Source organism: Pistacia vera, unplaced genomic scaffold, assembly GCF_008641045.1.
Source record: "Pistacia vera cultivar Batoury unplaced genomic scaffold, PisVer_v2 Contig46, whole genome shotgun sequence".
Classification (NCBI taxonomy): domain Eukaryota; kingdom Viridiplantae; phylum Streptophyta; class Magnoliopsida; order Sapindales; family Anacardiaceae; genus Pistacia; species Pistacia vera.
In genome coordinates, this window is record NW_022196290.1 from 356,280 (window position 1) to 370,235 (window position 13,956).

Genomic DNA, 13,956 nt, shown 5'->3' on the forward strand with positions numbered 1-13,956 from the left:
TCTACCGTCTAAATAAGGTCAATCTCTGAAGTTGGTCACTAACAATCCGCTAGACCTGCACACATGAAGGGCAGTGTGAAACTTCCAAAAAACACCGAGGCGGTGTTTGCTATAGCGAGGTTGAAAGAGATTATTTGATAAAATTAAGGAGATGAAGAATTACCAGGAGTTCTTATCAGAGGCTAGGACTACGACGGAGGTGTCTTGTTTGTGGAGCAAAACTTGAGCAAATGAATGGTTTAAATAGTATTCTGTAGATTGCCCCCTAATGAGAGGGCAATCCTCTTGTTTTATAGTGAACCCAAGGGTTAGAATCTCTGGTAGGATTTGAGTCCTCTTTTGGGAGATAATCCCCTATCAAGAAGAAATATATTTTGACCTTATCAGATTATGTTTAATAGTTATTAAGATTTTGAATCTTAGTAGAACACTAAGTCCTAATTTTGGGAGATAATCCCTATCATGAAAGAGATATGATTTCTTGACCTTATTAGATTAAGTTTAATAATTTAAATAAGATTTGGAATCTTAGTAGGACACTAAGTCCTATTTTGGGAGATAATCCCTTTCATGAAAGAGATATGATTTCTTGACCTTATCAGATCAAGTTTAATAGTTTGAGTAAGATTTGAAATCTTAGTAGAAGCGGAAATAGAATGGGATTCTGATTTCCTATTTATAGACTGTTGCAGGCTAATAGACTGAAACTCAGTTTAGCTTAACTTATAGGATAGCCCAACTTATAAATTAGGCAGGTCGCAAGATGATTTTAAGCGTAAGCCCAATCAGGATTGGGTTGGGGCCTTGGGCCGTGACATGTTTATTTCGTTATTGGGCCTTGTCAAGCCCAAGACGATTTTTGGCTCTAACATTCAGCCATGGTAAATGTTGAACTTTCCGAGAACTTTTTGAGCGTGAGAGACGGTAGAGATGTAACGGACTCTGTTCCTTTATAGTTTTAATTCTTACAAAAGTGTCTTGATAACCAAGGATGCGATTTCTTCTAAATGAACCCATCCAACAGCACTGAATTCAACAATGAAGAATTCGCTGGCTTTTATCAAAAGAAAATTAAGAGAATAGTCTATTAGATTCTACTGGTAAAACATTCCCATAACAACAAACCAAATTTTTTATTCATATCAATAAGATCAAACATAAAATCTCACCAAGTCCAAATATTCAAACTTTGCATTACTAGATCATAAAACACTGGAGATGAGGGCTATAATCTTATCGAGGTGATACGAAATTCTTTACTTGGGAGCAGAACTGAGCTTGAGGGCTTCAATGCGAGCTTTAACATAAGCGAGGTGTTTCTCTCTTGGAGGAATGCATTGGTTGACAACATCTATGCTTTTGAGTTTCTCAATCCATTTGAATAGGACTGGAAACTTCTCTTCGGTCACTGTTTTTTTTCCAGTCACTTCTTGTGTAACTTGAAACCAAAATCCTATCATAGTTGCAACAATGTCCACATACCCAATAGTTTCACCTCCAAAGAAGTCCTTCCCAGTGAGTTCACCCTCCAGGATTTTTATCTGTTCACAGACTTCTTCCATCACTTTCTCTCTTTCCTTTTCTTCAGAATCTTTAGCTTTTAATGCTGTAGCCAAGATCTGCATATATAAGAATCAAACATACATGAAGATAATGTTTTGTTCAAATTTATGCGCAAACCATTTTCTATCAGAGAAAGTGTCTTTATCATGCACATATTACTCACCTTTTCATCAATGAACCGAGCCCAAAAGCGAGCCATGGCTCTTTGATAAGGATCTTGAGGCAAAATAGGATTGTTCTTCCATGTTTCATCGATGTATTCAAGAATGACTAGGGACTCGGCCAATGGTTTTTCATTGTGTACAAGCACAGGGATTTTCTTATGAACTGGGTTATATTTTAGAAGTGAAAAGCTCTTGTTCTGTAGGTTCTCTTCAATGTACTCGTATGGTATTCCTTTCAACTTCAGTGCAAGTTCAACTCTGCGGCTAAAAGGGCTTGACCATGTGCCATACAGCTTCACTTCTTCAGCCATCTTGACTCCTGAAACTTTCGAGAAAGAGATGCAGAGATAATGTTCTGTTACTCCTATGCATTGAACTTGGTTCCTTTTTATAATTTTTTGTTTACATAAGTTTCTTCGTAACCAAGTTTTTCATTGAAATTTGTAGGAATAATTTAAGGGAATAGCCGGCACCAAGGATAATTAAAACTATATATCTTTTACGTTGACAAGACTTGCATACAAGAATCCAAAACATATTATAGCAATACTAAAACAATGACAATGCTGTATACCATTTTATATAGTTTTGATGATAATTGCATTAATGTCTGTTCTCTGCCATTTTACTGTGTCAACAACTACTATCTTTGAAGAAACTGTAAACTAATAGCCACTTGTAAACAAATATTCATAAAAAAAAAAAATCAACAAAGCATTGAACAAGTAACCTTTTCATTGAACAGACTTATAAATGCAAGAATTTAGTCAACTGGAAATACATTGATTGACCTAAAACAAGGTGCAATTAAGATGAGAATAAACCAATAGTTCAATTAATAGACTAAACTTGGGCACATGAACTTATTTGATATAATTATTTCTGGATAAGGCTGTGATAACTAATTTGCAGGTTTCTATAAGTGATTTTGCTTCACAGACTATTTTTGAGTAAAACCGGTAATTACTTCTCCTGCGATTCGAACACAAAACTCTTGAGTATAATTAACTTTGATGGCTAAAGGGTTTGCTATCCGACCACAAGGGGAGAGGTTTCGTGGACTATTACCTTGGTCCTGGCAGCAGAAATGGACTAAATCTCCTGATTAGGCAATAAAGTTGCAAAGAAATTCCTCCACAATCAAACTTTTCGCTTGGTATAAGATTCCCATTATAACAAACCAAAATTTTATTCATATCAAAAAGATTAAACATACAATCTCAACAAGTCCAAATATAAAATACGAAATACATAATCATATATAAAATACTGGAAATATCGGCTATAAACTTATAATGGCAACATGAATCTCTTTAGTTGGGAGCAGATTTGAGTAGGGCGGCTTCAATGCGAGCTTTAACATAAGTAATGTGTTTGTCTCTAGGAGGAATGCATTCCTTGACAACATCAATGCTTTTGAGTTTCTCAATCCATTTGAATAGAACTGGAAACTTCTCTTCACTCACTATTTTTACTCCAATAACTTCTTGGGTCACTTGGAACCAAACTGCTATAATAGTTGCAACAATGTCCACATATCCAATACTTTCACCTCCAAAGAAATCCTTCCCATTGAGTTCACCCTCCAGGACTTTCATCAGCTGAAACATTTCTACCACCACTTTCTCTTTCTCCTTCTCTTCAGAATTAGTAACCTTCATTGCCAATGGTAAGATCTGCATAAACAACAATCAAACGTATATGAAAACAACATTAACGTACATCAGCTTTTTGTTCACACCATTTGGTATGTATCAAACACAAATATCGATAACTCACCTTTTCTTCAATGAACTTAGCCCAGAAGCGAGCCAGGGCTCTTTGATAAGGATCTTGAGGCAAAATGGGATTGTTCTTCCATGTCTCATCGATGTACTCAAGAATGACGAGTGACTCAACGATCGGCTTTCCATTGTGAACAAGCACAGGGACTTTCTGATGAATTGGGTTATATTTTATAAGATCAGGACTCTTGTTGTGCAGGTCTTCCTCAATGTACTCATATGGGATCCCTTTCAGCTTCAATGCAAGTTCAACTCTGCGACTAAAAGGGCTTACCCATGTACCGTACAGCTTCAATTCTTCCGCCATTGCAAAACTGTAAGTCTTCAGCTACGTGCTTTCTGGGATTTGCTGTTAACAATGTTGTGTTGCTTTGTTATGGAATGAACTCGGCGCGCTCCTTTATTTATAGGTTTCCATTAGTGATGTGAATGGTTTGAATTCTACGAAGAAGAAAAGTGAGTGGTAGTCAACTGTTCACAATTAATGACGAACTTAATGACGCCAATAAAAAGTAAAAGCAACTTTAAAATCCATGACGATCTCAGTGACGCCACAAAACCAGAAAGCTCTTTTCTAGAGCATTCCATCTGTAAAAGAATTTCAAATGGTATCTTATTTCGAAAGAAAAAAATTCCATCAGTACATTACGCCCAAAGTTAACCAGGGTCCAGGAAGGCAGGAAGTGTAACCATATGTACATTAAAGTCTTTTCCAACATTGTTTGTTTATGTCTTGATCATTAATTTATTAAGGTTTTGATCTCTTTTTTTTTTGCTTTTTTTTTCTTAATCTATTAAGATATTGAATAATTATGATATAAAATTTATTAAAATCAAAATATATGATTAACTATTAATTATAAGATAATTGCTTTTGAAAACACGAAGTCGTTGTAGTATAGTGGTGAGTATACCCGCCTGTCACGCGGGTGACCCGGGTTCGATCCCCGGCAACGGCGATTTTTTTCATTTAAGTCTTCAAGCCCACTAATGTCTTGATGTTACTGTAAGCCCTCATGCTTCTCACTTCTCATTTAAGTTCTTATACAGTTATACTTCTCAGTTCTCACTCCCATCAACCCCCTAATGTCTTAAGGGGTTTATTCAAAGCCCTCATACTTCCCACAACTCTTTTCAAGCCCGTAATGTCTCTTCTCTTACATAAGCCCAAAATCCCTCATACTTTTCACGTCTCTTCAAGCCCCTAATGTCTTTTTTTGAGTTTTTACATTTTTCCACACAAGGTTTGTCAAAACCACGTTCTTGAATCAATAAAACTATGCTTACTCACAATCTTACTAACCATCTTACTATCCTGATAAATATAACAACATAGTACAGGTACTATGCGTATGGTACCCGTACTATACCGTTATATTTTCCAAGATTGTAAGATGGTTAGTAAGATTGTGAGTAAGCATAGCATTACTCTTCTTGAATACCTAAACTAAAAGTAATTTTTGAAAAATTGAGAAATTGGAAACAAAATAAAAATCTTCCAGATAATTTAAAAGAAGGTTGTCGGAATCGCACTAGGCCAAATATGATTCTAGCCTACCAAATCGCACCTAGCCTGGTGCAATTTCGACCTAGTATGATTCTAGCTAGATTGTTGGCAACTGATTATTTTATTTTAATTTTTAATTTATTTATTAATTGTTAATTTATTTTAAAATTCATTTTATTTCAGAATTTTAGGGTCGAAATGGGAAAATGCAAATACTTATCGAGTTAAAATAGTCATTTAACATGTCTTTAACTTTTTAATAGCAAAAAACCTCAAAGTCAAACATTTAGGGGTATCTGGTACTTGACCAGAATTTTAGGGTCGAAATGGAAAAATGTAAATACTTATGGAGTTAAAATAGTCATTTAACATGCCTTTAACTTTTTAATAGCAAAAAACCTCGAAAGTCAAACATTTAGGGGTATCTGGTAATTGACCACAAGTCAGCAAACAAAATAATGACGCTGTGTCAGAGCTCAATATCCGTTAACGGAGTTGCATTTTCGGTGTGTATTTGTAGTTTAGGCATTCAAGGGATACGACCGTGGGTTTCGGAAAACTTTAGGTGCGAAACGGTAAATAACTCCTTTTTCACAATTTTCTTAAGCCCTCATATTTTCGTTTTTATAAATTTTGCCCCTGCGCTCACGTTTCCCACTGCTCTTCACTCAAGCCCTTACGTTTTCATTTTTTGAAATTTCACTCAAGCCCTCACGTTTTCATTTTTTGAAATTTCACTCAAGCCCTCACGTTTCCCACTCTGCTCCTTCCTTCCTTGCCTCCAAAGACAAGTTATGCTCCATCCCACACACAACAAACACTATTTTTAACACTTTGACGCCACGCCATGAACATCAAAAACTACAACACCATCGACATAGTTCTTCCCCACCTTCAAACTTTCCCCGCAACAATGTCTAACTCAACACCATACAGAAAGCCAAATACCACTACCATTCACATCATGGCACTCGATGGTATCATTAACGTTAACTCCTTGTTCACTTTGGGACTCTTCGTCGGCCTCTCGTTGTATCCTAATCCCTCCACCACTCTCGTCTCTGTTTCATGCTCTCCAGGACCCGCCGTCTTCGAGAATTTAGTTGCATTCCACGTCTACTCCTTCAGTTCTTTTCTCTTCTCAAGTCTTATAGCCTCTGCTTTAAAGCAAGCTATCAAGTTTACGAATAGTAGTGTAGAAAGCCAGTTACGTGGTGTTGGTTTGACAATGGTTGAGGTCAACTTAATATTGTTGCGGGTGGGGATTCTTCTTTCGGGTGTTGGGTCAGTTTCTGGGTGTGGGTTCTTGACGATGGCTTTGGTGAATTTGGTTCAGGTTAAGTTAGGGGTCTTGGATTGTAAGAGTTTTCATACTTTGGCTGCAATATGTCCTCTTGTGACTTTGGTCCCTTTGGCACTTGTTTTTTATGTTTGTTTAGTGCTTTATGCTTTTATTCGCTGAAGATTTATAAATAATGAACACTGTTTTTGCTGTGCAATTCATTTGTTAACTGCTAATAAATAAATTTTGTTTATGTTAAGCTTAGCTTGGGATTAGATTAGAAAAAAAACTTGTGGGGATTAGTTTAAACTGATTCACGAGACTTTGAATTATATATAGTTAATCTGAGTTCTACTATTTTGAGAATTTTTTATGTAATCTACTGGTTTAGGTACATGATTTGGCAGATGGTGGAGAATATTAAATTGCAGATATTGAGGATGGTTCATTACTTCACTTTGTTTCTGTTTTTTATATTTAATATGATCTATAGAGTTGGGTGTATCAGTGACCTGAAATTTTGCTTATTGCAATATACAAAGAAGGTGCAGAAATCAAAGTAGGCTATATTTAAATTTAATTCACTAGTCAACGGATGTTGTTGCTGCTTATGCAAGGTTCACCATTCTTCATGAGCAACTTACCAAGAATTGCTCAAATTTTGGGATCTGGTTTGTCTTAAACAGTAGAAATCCATGTGCAACTTCCTTCTATTCAAAACCAAAACCACAAATTAAGATTCCATATGCCTCTACGGCTCTACCTTCTACTTGTTAAATCATAGAGTTCATCAAGGAGAAAAAGAGTTGAGGAGAGCTTTGATTTGATATCTTTTTCCTCCACTTCCATGGCAAAGGATCAGGTTTTTATCTTCAGTTTCCGTACTTTATGCTGCATCATTTTTGTTTTATCTGCATTCTCATTCATCTCTTACCTCTATTGGTGTCATTGCTCTGGTCCATGCTATAGCCAAGACCAAATAATAGCCTATAAGCAAAATAAAACCATTAATTTACTTTTGTTCTCTTCTGCTTGGAACCATCTTTCTTTTCCTTCAAAACCATCACAAAAGCTTCTTAAAATTGCTCTTTTTGTCAAGAAATGGCCTCATAGATCTCATGCAGGTGGTCTTGAAAGGCATGCCTTGACTCTCCATCTTTCCCTTGCCAAACGAGGCCATGAACTTCATATTTTTACCACTTCTTGCTTTAACTGCTCTTTCCCCACATACCCTATAAAAAATCTCTACTTTCACCTCTCAAAACCAACTGCTGCTGGTTATCTTGATCAAGCATCAGTTTGGAAGCAATTTCAGACACAAAACACAACAGGGAAACCCTTTGATGTGGTCCACACTGAAAGCGTGGGTCTTATGTATACTCGAGCACGAAATCTGAAAAATCTAGTTGTTAGTTGGCATGGGATTGCATATGAAACAATTCATTCTGACATCATTCAAGAACTTTTGCGTACTACTGAAGAGCCACAGGCATATGCTTTAACTGAAAGAGTTGCCAAGGTTGTTGAAGAGGTTAAATTTTTCCCAAGCTATGCTCATCATGTTGCTACTAGTGATCATTGTGGAGATGTCTTGAAAAGAATATATATGATCCCAGAAGAGAGAGTTCACGTCATTGTCAATGGTGTAGATGAAGAGGTTTTCAAGCCAGATGCTGCCATGGCGAAGAATTTTAAGCAGAAATTTGGTGTTCCTGAAAGTGGACCATTGGTTTTGGGAATGGCAGGGAGGTTGGTGAAGGATAAAGGACACCCCTTAATGTTTGAAGCCCTGAAGCAAATGCTCATGGAAAATGATCATTTTCGTGGAAGCATTGTTGTTCTGGTTGCTGGAGATGGTCCTTGGGGTACTAGATACAGGGATCTTGGGACCAACATAATAGTTTTGGGGCCACTGGAGCAAGCTCAATTGGCAAGGTTCTACAATGCAATTGATATTTTTGTGAATCCAACTCTTCGAGCGCAAGGATTGGATCATACTTTATTAGAAGCAATGCTCTCTGGGAAGCCTGTAATGGCTACAAGGCTTGCCAGCATTGTGGGCTCTGTAATTGCTGGCACAGATGTGGGTTATACATTTTCACCAAATGTAGATTCTGTAAAGAAGGCTCTCTATAGGGTCTGGGGTGATGGCAGAGAAGTTTTAAAGGAAAAAGGTTTTGTTGCTAGGGAGAGAGGGTTGCAATTGTTCACTGCCACCAAAATGGCAGCTGCTTATGAAAGGCTATTTATTTGCATATCAAATGATGAGAGCAAAGGTGAAAACAATTGTGATTACCAACCTCCATTCAATTAATATCCTTGCGTCAGTGTGGCATCTTGTAAATGTATGCTGTAATATTTTAGAACTACTGGGAAACAAAGAAGGTCCTTGCATTTCTGAGACATTACTTCAAGAATGAAAGTATGGAAATTAGGCACTTTGTGCAACACTAGATTAGATTGACAATGATTTTGACATGATCTGCCAAAGGATGAAGAGATTTGACAGAAACACAAGCTGCTTATAGAAGTTGATTGTTTCCAGACATTGAAGAGTTCAGGGAAAGCTAGATTTAATTATGACCATTACTTTACCATGACTGCTTTTGGAATTGGAGGTAAGATTCCATATATTTGTTTCTGATTTTCTATCCTGCTCTTGCTACACTTGCTTCATTTTTGGGTTTTTGACTATTACCCAGGCTACAATTGACTTCAGAGATCGAAAGAGAGTAACTGATGTGAGTTGCAGATGACAAAACCTGCAAATGAGGTATTTCAGCTTTGAAGATAGTGGTGAGAAATGGAAACACAAAAGCTATTGGCAAACCTCATATGCAATTCGAAACATGAAACATTTAGAAGAATGTAAGACATTGTGTCTAGCGTACTACGTAGTTGATGCTTTCAGCATTAGAGGTAGTTTCTTTATACACTGCTACAGCTGCTCAACTACTTTCCATTGCTTATGTATCAGTTTTTCTATTCTATTTTTTGCTCAAGGAAATTGTGAACATTTTTGTTCTGTTCAAACTGTAAAAGGCTTTAATGCAGCAATAAGAAAAAGGATGCCACTGAATTACATAACAAACCTTAAAGCATCTACCTTGACATTCATGAATGGTTATCAGTTCTTCTATGCCTTTCCAGGCTTAAAAAAAAAAAAAAGCATATATACATGACACAATTGCCTCTTATAGACATAGCCCAATACAAAGTGGTAAAATAATAAAAACTGGAGAAGCTATTAGAAAAACTTAATGGCTCTCTACAACAGCTATTAATTGTTTATATTGCATGTCTTGCGTGGTCATTACTTCATTAGACTTCAAGAATTCCTGCAAAAAGTGGAATTAAAAGAAGAGAGGAACAGATCAAACAACTAAACAAACTATTTTGTTTTTTTATTCATCAAATTCTTTTACAAGAGAAAAGATGCTGCATTAAAACAGTTGATTCAGTGCAAATATGGGGTGAACATCCAAAAATGGCTTTACTGAGGAAAACCGAATCACCCTTTCTGAAGTAGATTCTATGATTCAACATACCTTATAACAGGCGGAGAATTCATGTGTCTAGGGAAAGAAAGGTCCTAATAATAAAGTGAACCTGCAAAAATGCAGCTCAGAAAATTGTACAAGTTAGCATATTCTACAACCATAAACATTTGTCGCAGATTTATTGAAAACGTCTGTACCTTGCCACCAATTTCCTCTAGAAGCACCATGTGAGTTGCCATTGGGATCATCTTCTTCCCCATCTTTCTTAAACTAATTCATTGACAAATTATGTAGCACTTAGCAGAATTATTATGATGCATCGTAAAATTAGCTAATTATGACAACAATATCATAGCATAGTATTTGTACAAAGTTATTAGGTAATAAAGACTCACCACAGGGTATGATCCAGCGGCACGAGAGCTTGGGGAATGGGAGTAGATGTCTTGTCCACCGTAATAAAGAGATGAACTTAGATGACATGGTTCTGCGATTTCTTCCTGTACAATAAAACTCTTGTTCTTGTTGGGTATGTTACAGCTTGCACCCCCAGTACATGAAGCTATATTATTCAGAGAAAAACACGAAGCATGAGGTGATATTCTCCGAATTGTAGCTTTTTATCTGATAATTAGAAGTACTCAGTTCACCAGAAGATTATGCTACTTTACATATAGCAAATCAGAAATAGATTTGTGCAAAAATATTGAGAAATAACATAATAAGTAACATAAAGAGAAAAAAAAAATGATGGATCTGTAATTGGTGTTACAGAATACACGAAGCTTCAGAGATTTTTTTTTTTTTTTTTTTTTTTTGAGGACCCCAAGTATTTGCAGCATTACAGGTATTTCCAAGAATACTGTTCCTTAAAAATAATGTTTAGATCAACAAAAGGACTGCATTTGTTCATACTTGCAGAAACAGTGAAGAGAAATTATACTTTTTGTAAACAAGCTTGTTCACCAACCTGCAGTTCCTTGTTTGGAGCTAATCCGGTCTTTGTTCCCCGGATGCTGTTTTTGCCAAGATCCCATAACCTCAGAATTCGAGGCATTCCTCCCTACCCCCTGGAAATTGGAAACATAAGGTTCAGATAACAAAAGTTTTATGAAAAATGAGTCCAGTATAAATTAAAGTAAATAACATATGATAAGAGATAATTAATAGAAAAAACTATTCAGCTTCACTTCATGAGTACTGATTTTATATTACTATCCACTGAAGTAAATAACATATGGTATCTTAATTAACATTAAGCTTGAGAATTATGCATTCAGAAAAGTTATTTCCAAATCAGACCAAAACAAACTTTTCCCATTTCTACTTATTTTATCATATCAGGAAAAATAATGAACCACAGCATCCAATGAACAGAACCCTTTTATCTATATTATACAATAAAGAAACAAGCATCGATATACCATAGATGGAGGTGACAGAATAGAAGCAAAAATCCCTGAGGAAGATGGTGGTGGTGACTCCTTGGTGCCAAAAAGATCAGCAGTGAAGGAAGAAGAAGAAGAACTCGATTGCCTTTTACCTTCCATAAATACTAAACTCAAATCTACCTCTCTGAGAACTAAGTAGTCAAATAGTCTAACAAAAGAACTTCCAAGAAAGACCAAAGTCGAAAGAAACAGATAAAGATTTTGTGCAGAGAAAGAAGAAACAAACAACAGTGAACGTGAAGATCACAGTTATGTATGAGCAGATAACTCTAAATTGCCATCAAATTTATAATGATACACAACACAAAAGACGGCACTAGCTGTGCCGCCCATGTGCCATTATCATCATAAAAAAAAAAGAAGAAGAAAAGCTTCCTCTTTCTACACTTTCTAAAGGGTTTCTTTTTTAAATACCAGAAGATTTGAAGGAACCTTCATTATTATTCCCTCTCATTCACATTCTGTACATTCTCTTCCTATATATAACTAGAATAATATCATCCTCAACTAAACCTAACGGATAAGTGCCACGTGGGGTCCAATGCATCCTAAGTGGATCCTGTCATGTCGTGACACTTGTCGTACAAATGGATAATTCCAACCTCTCCTGGTGCTCTAGAGTCAAATAAATAAATTGTTAAATGTAGAAGCCTAAAACAGTATCGTTTTGAGTTACAAGAATACGACGTCGTTTTAGGCATATTGACCGGGACAAATTTAGACCGCAGGATGCACTCCAGATCTAATGGCCAGGATCAATCACGAAGTCAAACCATATATAAACACTCTTTCGTTCAGATTAGAAAACGACACATATATTTTAGGGTTTTCTGGGTTTACACTTCTGTGTGTTAGGGTTGAGATTATTTTTCCAGATTGTGTGTTAAATCAGTCGAGTAATTAGGGAGTTTAATCATTCAGGTGAGAGTATTGTTCTTTCGGGTTAGGGATATTCAGAGAGTATCTTATAAGGCTGGTTGCAGTTTGTAATTGGGTAGATCTGATGAGTGTTGAATCTGTGTAATCCTGACAGTTCCTGATAATCGAAGTGCAGTGAGCTTATACCGTTCTTGAGCTCAACGTGGATGTAGCTTATCCATAAAAAGATAAGTGAACCACGGTAAATCGTGGCTTGTTTGTGTGTTTGTTCTTATTGTGTTTTCTTGTTTCTTGGTGTGATTGATTTGTGTTGGTGTATAGATCAGTATTAAGTTTCTGTTATAACATAAATAAATAACTTCATAAACTCACCACCCTTCTCACTGAGAAAACCTTTCTCTTTCTTGAGGCATCAGCCAATGACCCTTGATGGAGAGATTTTCTTAGATATACATAATTGTAAAGACATGGAAAGTGAGAGTGATGAAGACATATTAAATCATTAGATCCGACAGAGAAGATAACTAGATAAGATTGTTTTGATTTCCCAAATTCCACCCACCCAACTTGACTATTGGATGATGTTCTCAAAATGGTTGATTTGATTCCACTATCATCACTGTTGATAGTCTTGATACCATGTTACCAAGATATCATTCATTCATCAACTTGCACCTCATCCATGAAGAAGACGAAGTCATCTACTTGTCACCATATCTATATTTTTCTGGGTTTTTAAAACTTGGATTTGCTCATATAAAACTTCATGTTAAAAGAGAATCGTCTCTTTGAAGTAAACATAGATGAGCCCTTATGAAAGATAACATTTTTTTCATGAATTGATCCAAAATATCTTCTCCAAATATTCTTAAGATAGTAAAATATTGTGAGATTCTTTGAGGTAGTGATTAAAGTTCCATTTTTGTAGAGAGTGAGTACAATTATTGCTATAAACAAAAGGGTTTATCATCAACTTAAAAGGGAGTCAATGGGCCATCCATCTCACTGTAGAATACTGCTTGCGAGTTGGCTTGGTTTCGTTGGTGAATACTTTAATTTAGGTCATCTTCTCATGATTTACGTAAAAATTTGGTTCCAAAAATGAGTCATTAATCATACACTAACTAAACGATTGGGGCTTTTAATTCATCACAATCTTTGTTGCTTTAATAAGGCATCTTTGTTTGATTATAAAATTGAAGGTAAAGATGTAGTAACAGCAAACCTAGCATCCACTGGTTAAAACTTCCAAGAAAGAAGAGAAAAAGTATTTGCCTGAAAAAAAAAAACGTGAGCGGCAGGATTCGAACCTGCGCGGGCAGAGCCCACATGATTTCTAGTCATGCCCGATAACCACTCCGGCACGCCCCCGTGATTATGTACTTCCAGTGGTCAAAGCAAATGATGAATTGATCGTATGAAAAGTTTTCTACACACAAAGAGTAACTATGTTTACTCACCATCTTACTAACTATCTTGATATCCTTGTAAATATAACACATAATATGGGTACTATACGTATAATACGGATGCCATGTGAATTTTAACAAAGAGATAGGCGATTAGTACAACTCGTGAGTAAACTAGTGTGTTTTCGCATAGGGTAATACTATACTACTAACGGATTTTACTAATCAGTGTACTAAATCATAGTACAGGTACCATGCGCATAGTACAGGTACATGTTGAGACAAAATTAGTTATAAAATCCGTTAATATGCAAAATATATCATCCACCATACTCCACGTATTGGATGACCATTTGGTATAGAGAATTAGTATTTCCCTTATACATACTTCCTTTTTAAGACTACCGAAAGGGAATT

At 36.1% G+C, this 13,956-nt stretch overlaps 5 protein-coding genes and 2 non-coding genes across 9 annotated transcripts; 3 read left to right on the top strand and 4 right to left on the bottom strand.

Moving 5' to 3' along the window:
- Window positions 1-1,114: 1,114 nt before the first annotated feature.
- LOC116145020 (glutathione S-transferase U7-like) lies at window positions 1,115-2,123 on the bottom strand. The gene is made up of 2 exons (XM_031430470.1): window positions 1,727-2,123; window positions 1,115-1,619 (listed from the first exon to the last, which is right to left on the bottom strand). Exons 1-2 carry the CDS (start codon window positions 2,036-2,038, stop codon window positions 1,257-1,259), a joined length of 675 nt encoding a protein of 224 aa, XP_031286330.1. The 5' UTR covers window positions 2,039-2,123; the 3' UTR covers window positions 1,115-1,256.
- A 763-nt stretch (window positions 2,124-2,886) lies between these two features.
- Window positions 2,887-3,896, bottom strand: LOC116145023 (glutathione S-transferase U7-like). Its single transcript, XM_031430474.1, has 2 exons — window positions 3,507-3,896; window positions 2,887-3,403 (listed from the first exon to the last, which is right to left on the bottom strand). The coding sequence occupies exons 1-2, from the start codon at window positions 3,816-3,818 to the stop codon at window positions 3,041-3,043; spliced, it is 675 nt and encodes a 224-aa protein (XP_031286334.1). The 5' UTR covers window positions 3,819-3,896; the 3' UTR covers window positions 2,887-3,040.
- A 502-nt stretch (window positions 3,897-4,398) lies between these two features.
- On the top strand, window positions 4,399-4,470 carry TRNAD-GUC. Its single transcript has one exon. It is a non-coding gene; the product is annotated as a tRNA-Asp (tRNA).
- A 1,303-nt stretch (window positions 4,471-5,773) lies between these two features.
- Window positions 5,774-6,509, top strand: LOC116144974. Its single transcript, XM_031430427.1, has one exon. It carries the CDS (start codon window positions 5,866-5,868, stop codon window positions 6,478-6,480), a length of 615 nt encoding a protein of 204 aa, XP_031286287.1. The 5' UTR covers window positions 5,774-5,865; the 3' UTR covers window positions 6,481-6,509.
- A 73-nt stretch (window positions 6,510-6,582) lies between these two features.
- On the top strand, window positions 6,583-8,614 carry LOC116145043. Its single transcript, XM_031430493.1, has one exon. It carries the CDS (start codon window positions 7,148-7,150, stop codon window positions 8,612-8,614), a length of 1,467 nt encoding a protein of 488 aa, XP_031286353.1. The 5' UTR covers window positions 6,583-7,147.
- Window positions 8,615-8,911: 297 nt separating this feature from the next.
- Window positions 8,912-11,631, bottom strand: LOC116144975. Of its 3 annotated transcripts, none has more exons than XM_031430430.1 (6): window positions 11,225-11,631; window positions 10,771-10,870; window positions 10,196-10,362; window positions 9,998-10,070; window positions 9,849-9,909; window positions 8,912-9,062 (listed from the first exon to the last, which is right to left on the bottom strand). In XM_031430430.1, the coding sequence occupies exons 1-5, from the start codon at window positions 11,348-11,350 to the stop codon at window positions 9,893-9,895; spliced, it is 483 nt and encodes a 160-aa protein (XP_031286290.1). In that variant the 5' UTR covers window positions 11,351-11,631; the 3' UTR covers window positions 8,912-9,062; window positions 9,849-9,892. The 3 variants fall into 3 exon arrangements, with proteins under 3 accessions (XP_031286290.1, XP_031286289.1, XP_031286288.1); XM_031430429.1 differs by lacking the exon at window positions 8,912-9,062 and adding an exon at window positions 9,440-9,638; XM_031430428.1 differs by lacking the exon at window positions 8,912-9,062 and having other exon boundaries at window positions 9,440-9,909.
- Window positions 11,632-13,419: 1,788 nt separating this feature from the next.
- TRNAS-AGA lies at window positions 13,420-13,501 on the bottom strand. Its single transcript has one exon. It is a non-coding gene; the product is annotated as a tRNA-Ser (tRNA).
- Window positions 13,502-13,956: the final 455 nt, after the last annotated feature.

Excerpts from the sequence above, each read along its gene's own strand:
- LOC116145020 (XM_031430470.1), bottom strand. The coding sequence starts at position 2,038 with ATGGCTGAAGAAGTGAAGCTGTATGGCACATGGTCAAGCCCTTTTAGC. Across the intron at positions 1,620-1,726 it reads CTCGGTTCATTGATGAAAAG|ATCTTGGCTACAGCATTAAA; the intron begins GTGAGTAATATG and ends TTATATATGCAG.
- LOC116145023 (XM_031430474.1), bottom strand. The coding sequence starts at position 3,818 with ATGGCGGAAGAATTGAAGCTGTACGGTACATGGGTAAGCCCTTTTAGT. Across the intron at positions 3,404-3,506 it reads CTAAGTTCATTGAAGAAAAG|ATCTTACCATTGGCAATGAA; the intron begins GTGAGTTATCGA and ends TTGTTTATGCAG.
- LOC116144974 (XM_031430427.1), top strand. The coding sequence starts at position 5,866 with ATGAACATCAAAAACTACAACACCATCGACATAGTTCTTCCCCACCTT.
- LOC116145043 (XM_031430493.1), top strand. The coding sequence starts at position 7,148 with ATGGCAAAGGATCAGGTTTTTATCTTCAGTTTCCGTACTTTATGCTGC.
- LOC116144975 (XM_031430430.1), bottom strand. The coding sequence starts at position 11,350 with ATGGAAGGTAAAAGGCAATCGAGTTCTTCTTCTTCTTCCTTCACTGCT. Across the intron at positions 10,871-11,224 it reads TTCTGTCACCTCCATCTATG|GGGGTAGGGAGGAATGCCTC; the intron begins GTATATCGATGC and ends TCCAATTTCCAG. Across the intron at positions 10,363-10,770 it reads CTCCAAACAAGGAACTGCAG|CTTCATGTACTGGGGGTGCA; the intron begins GTTGGTGAACAA and ends TGAATAATATAG.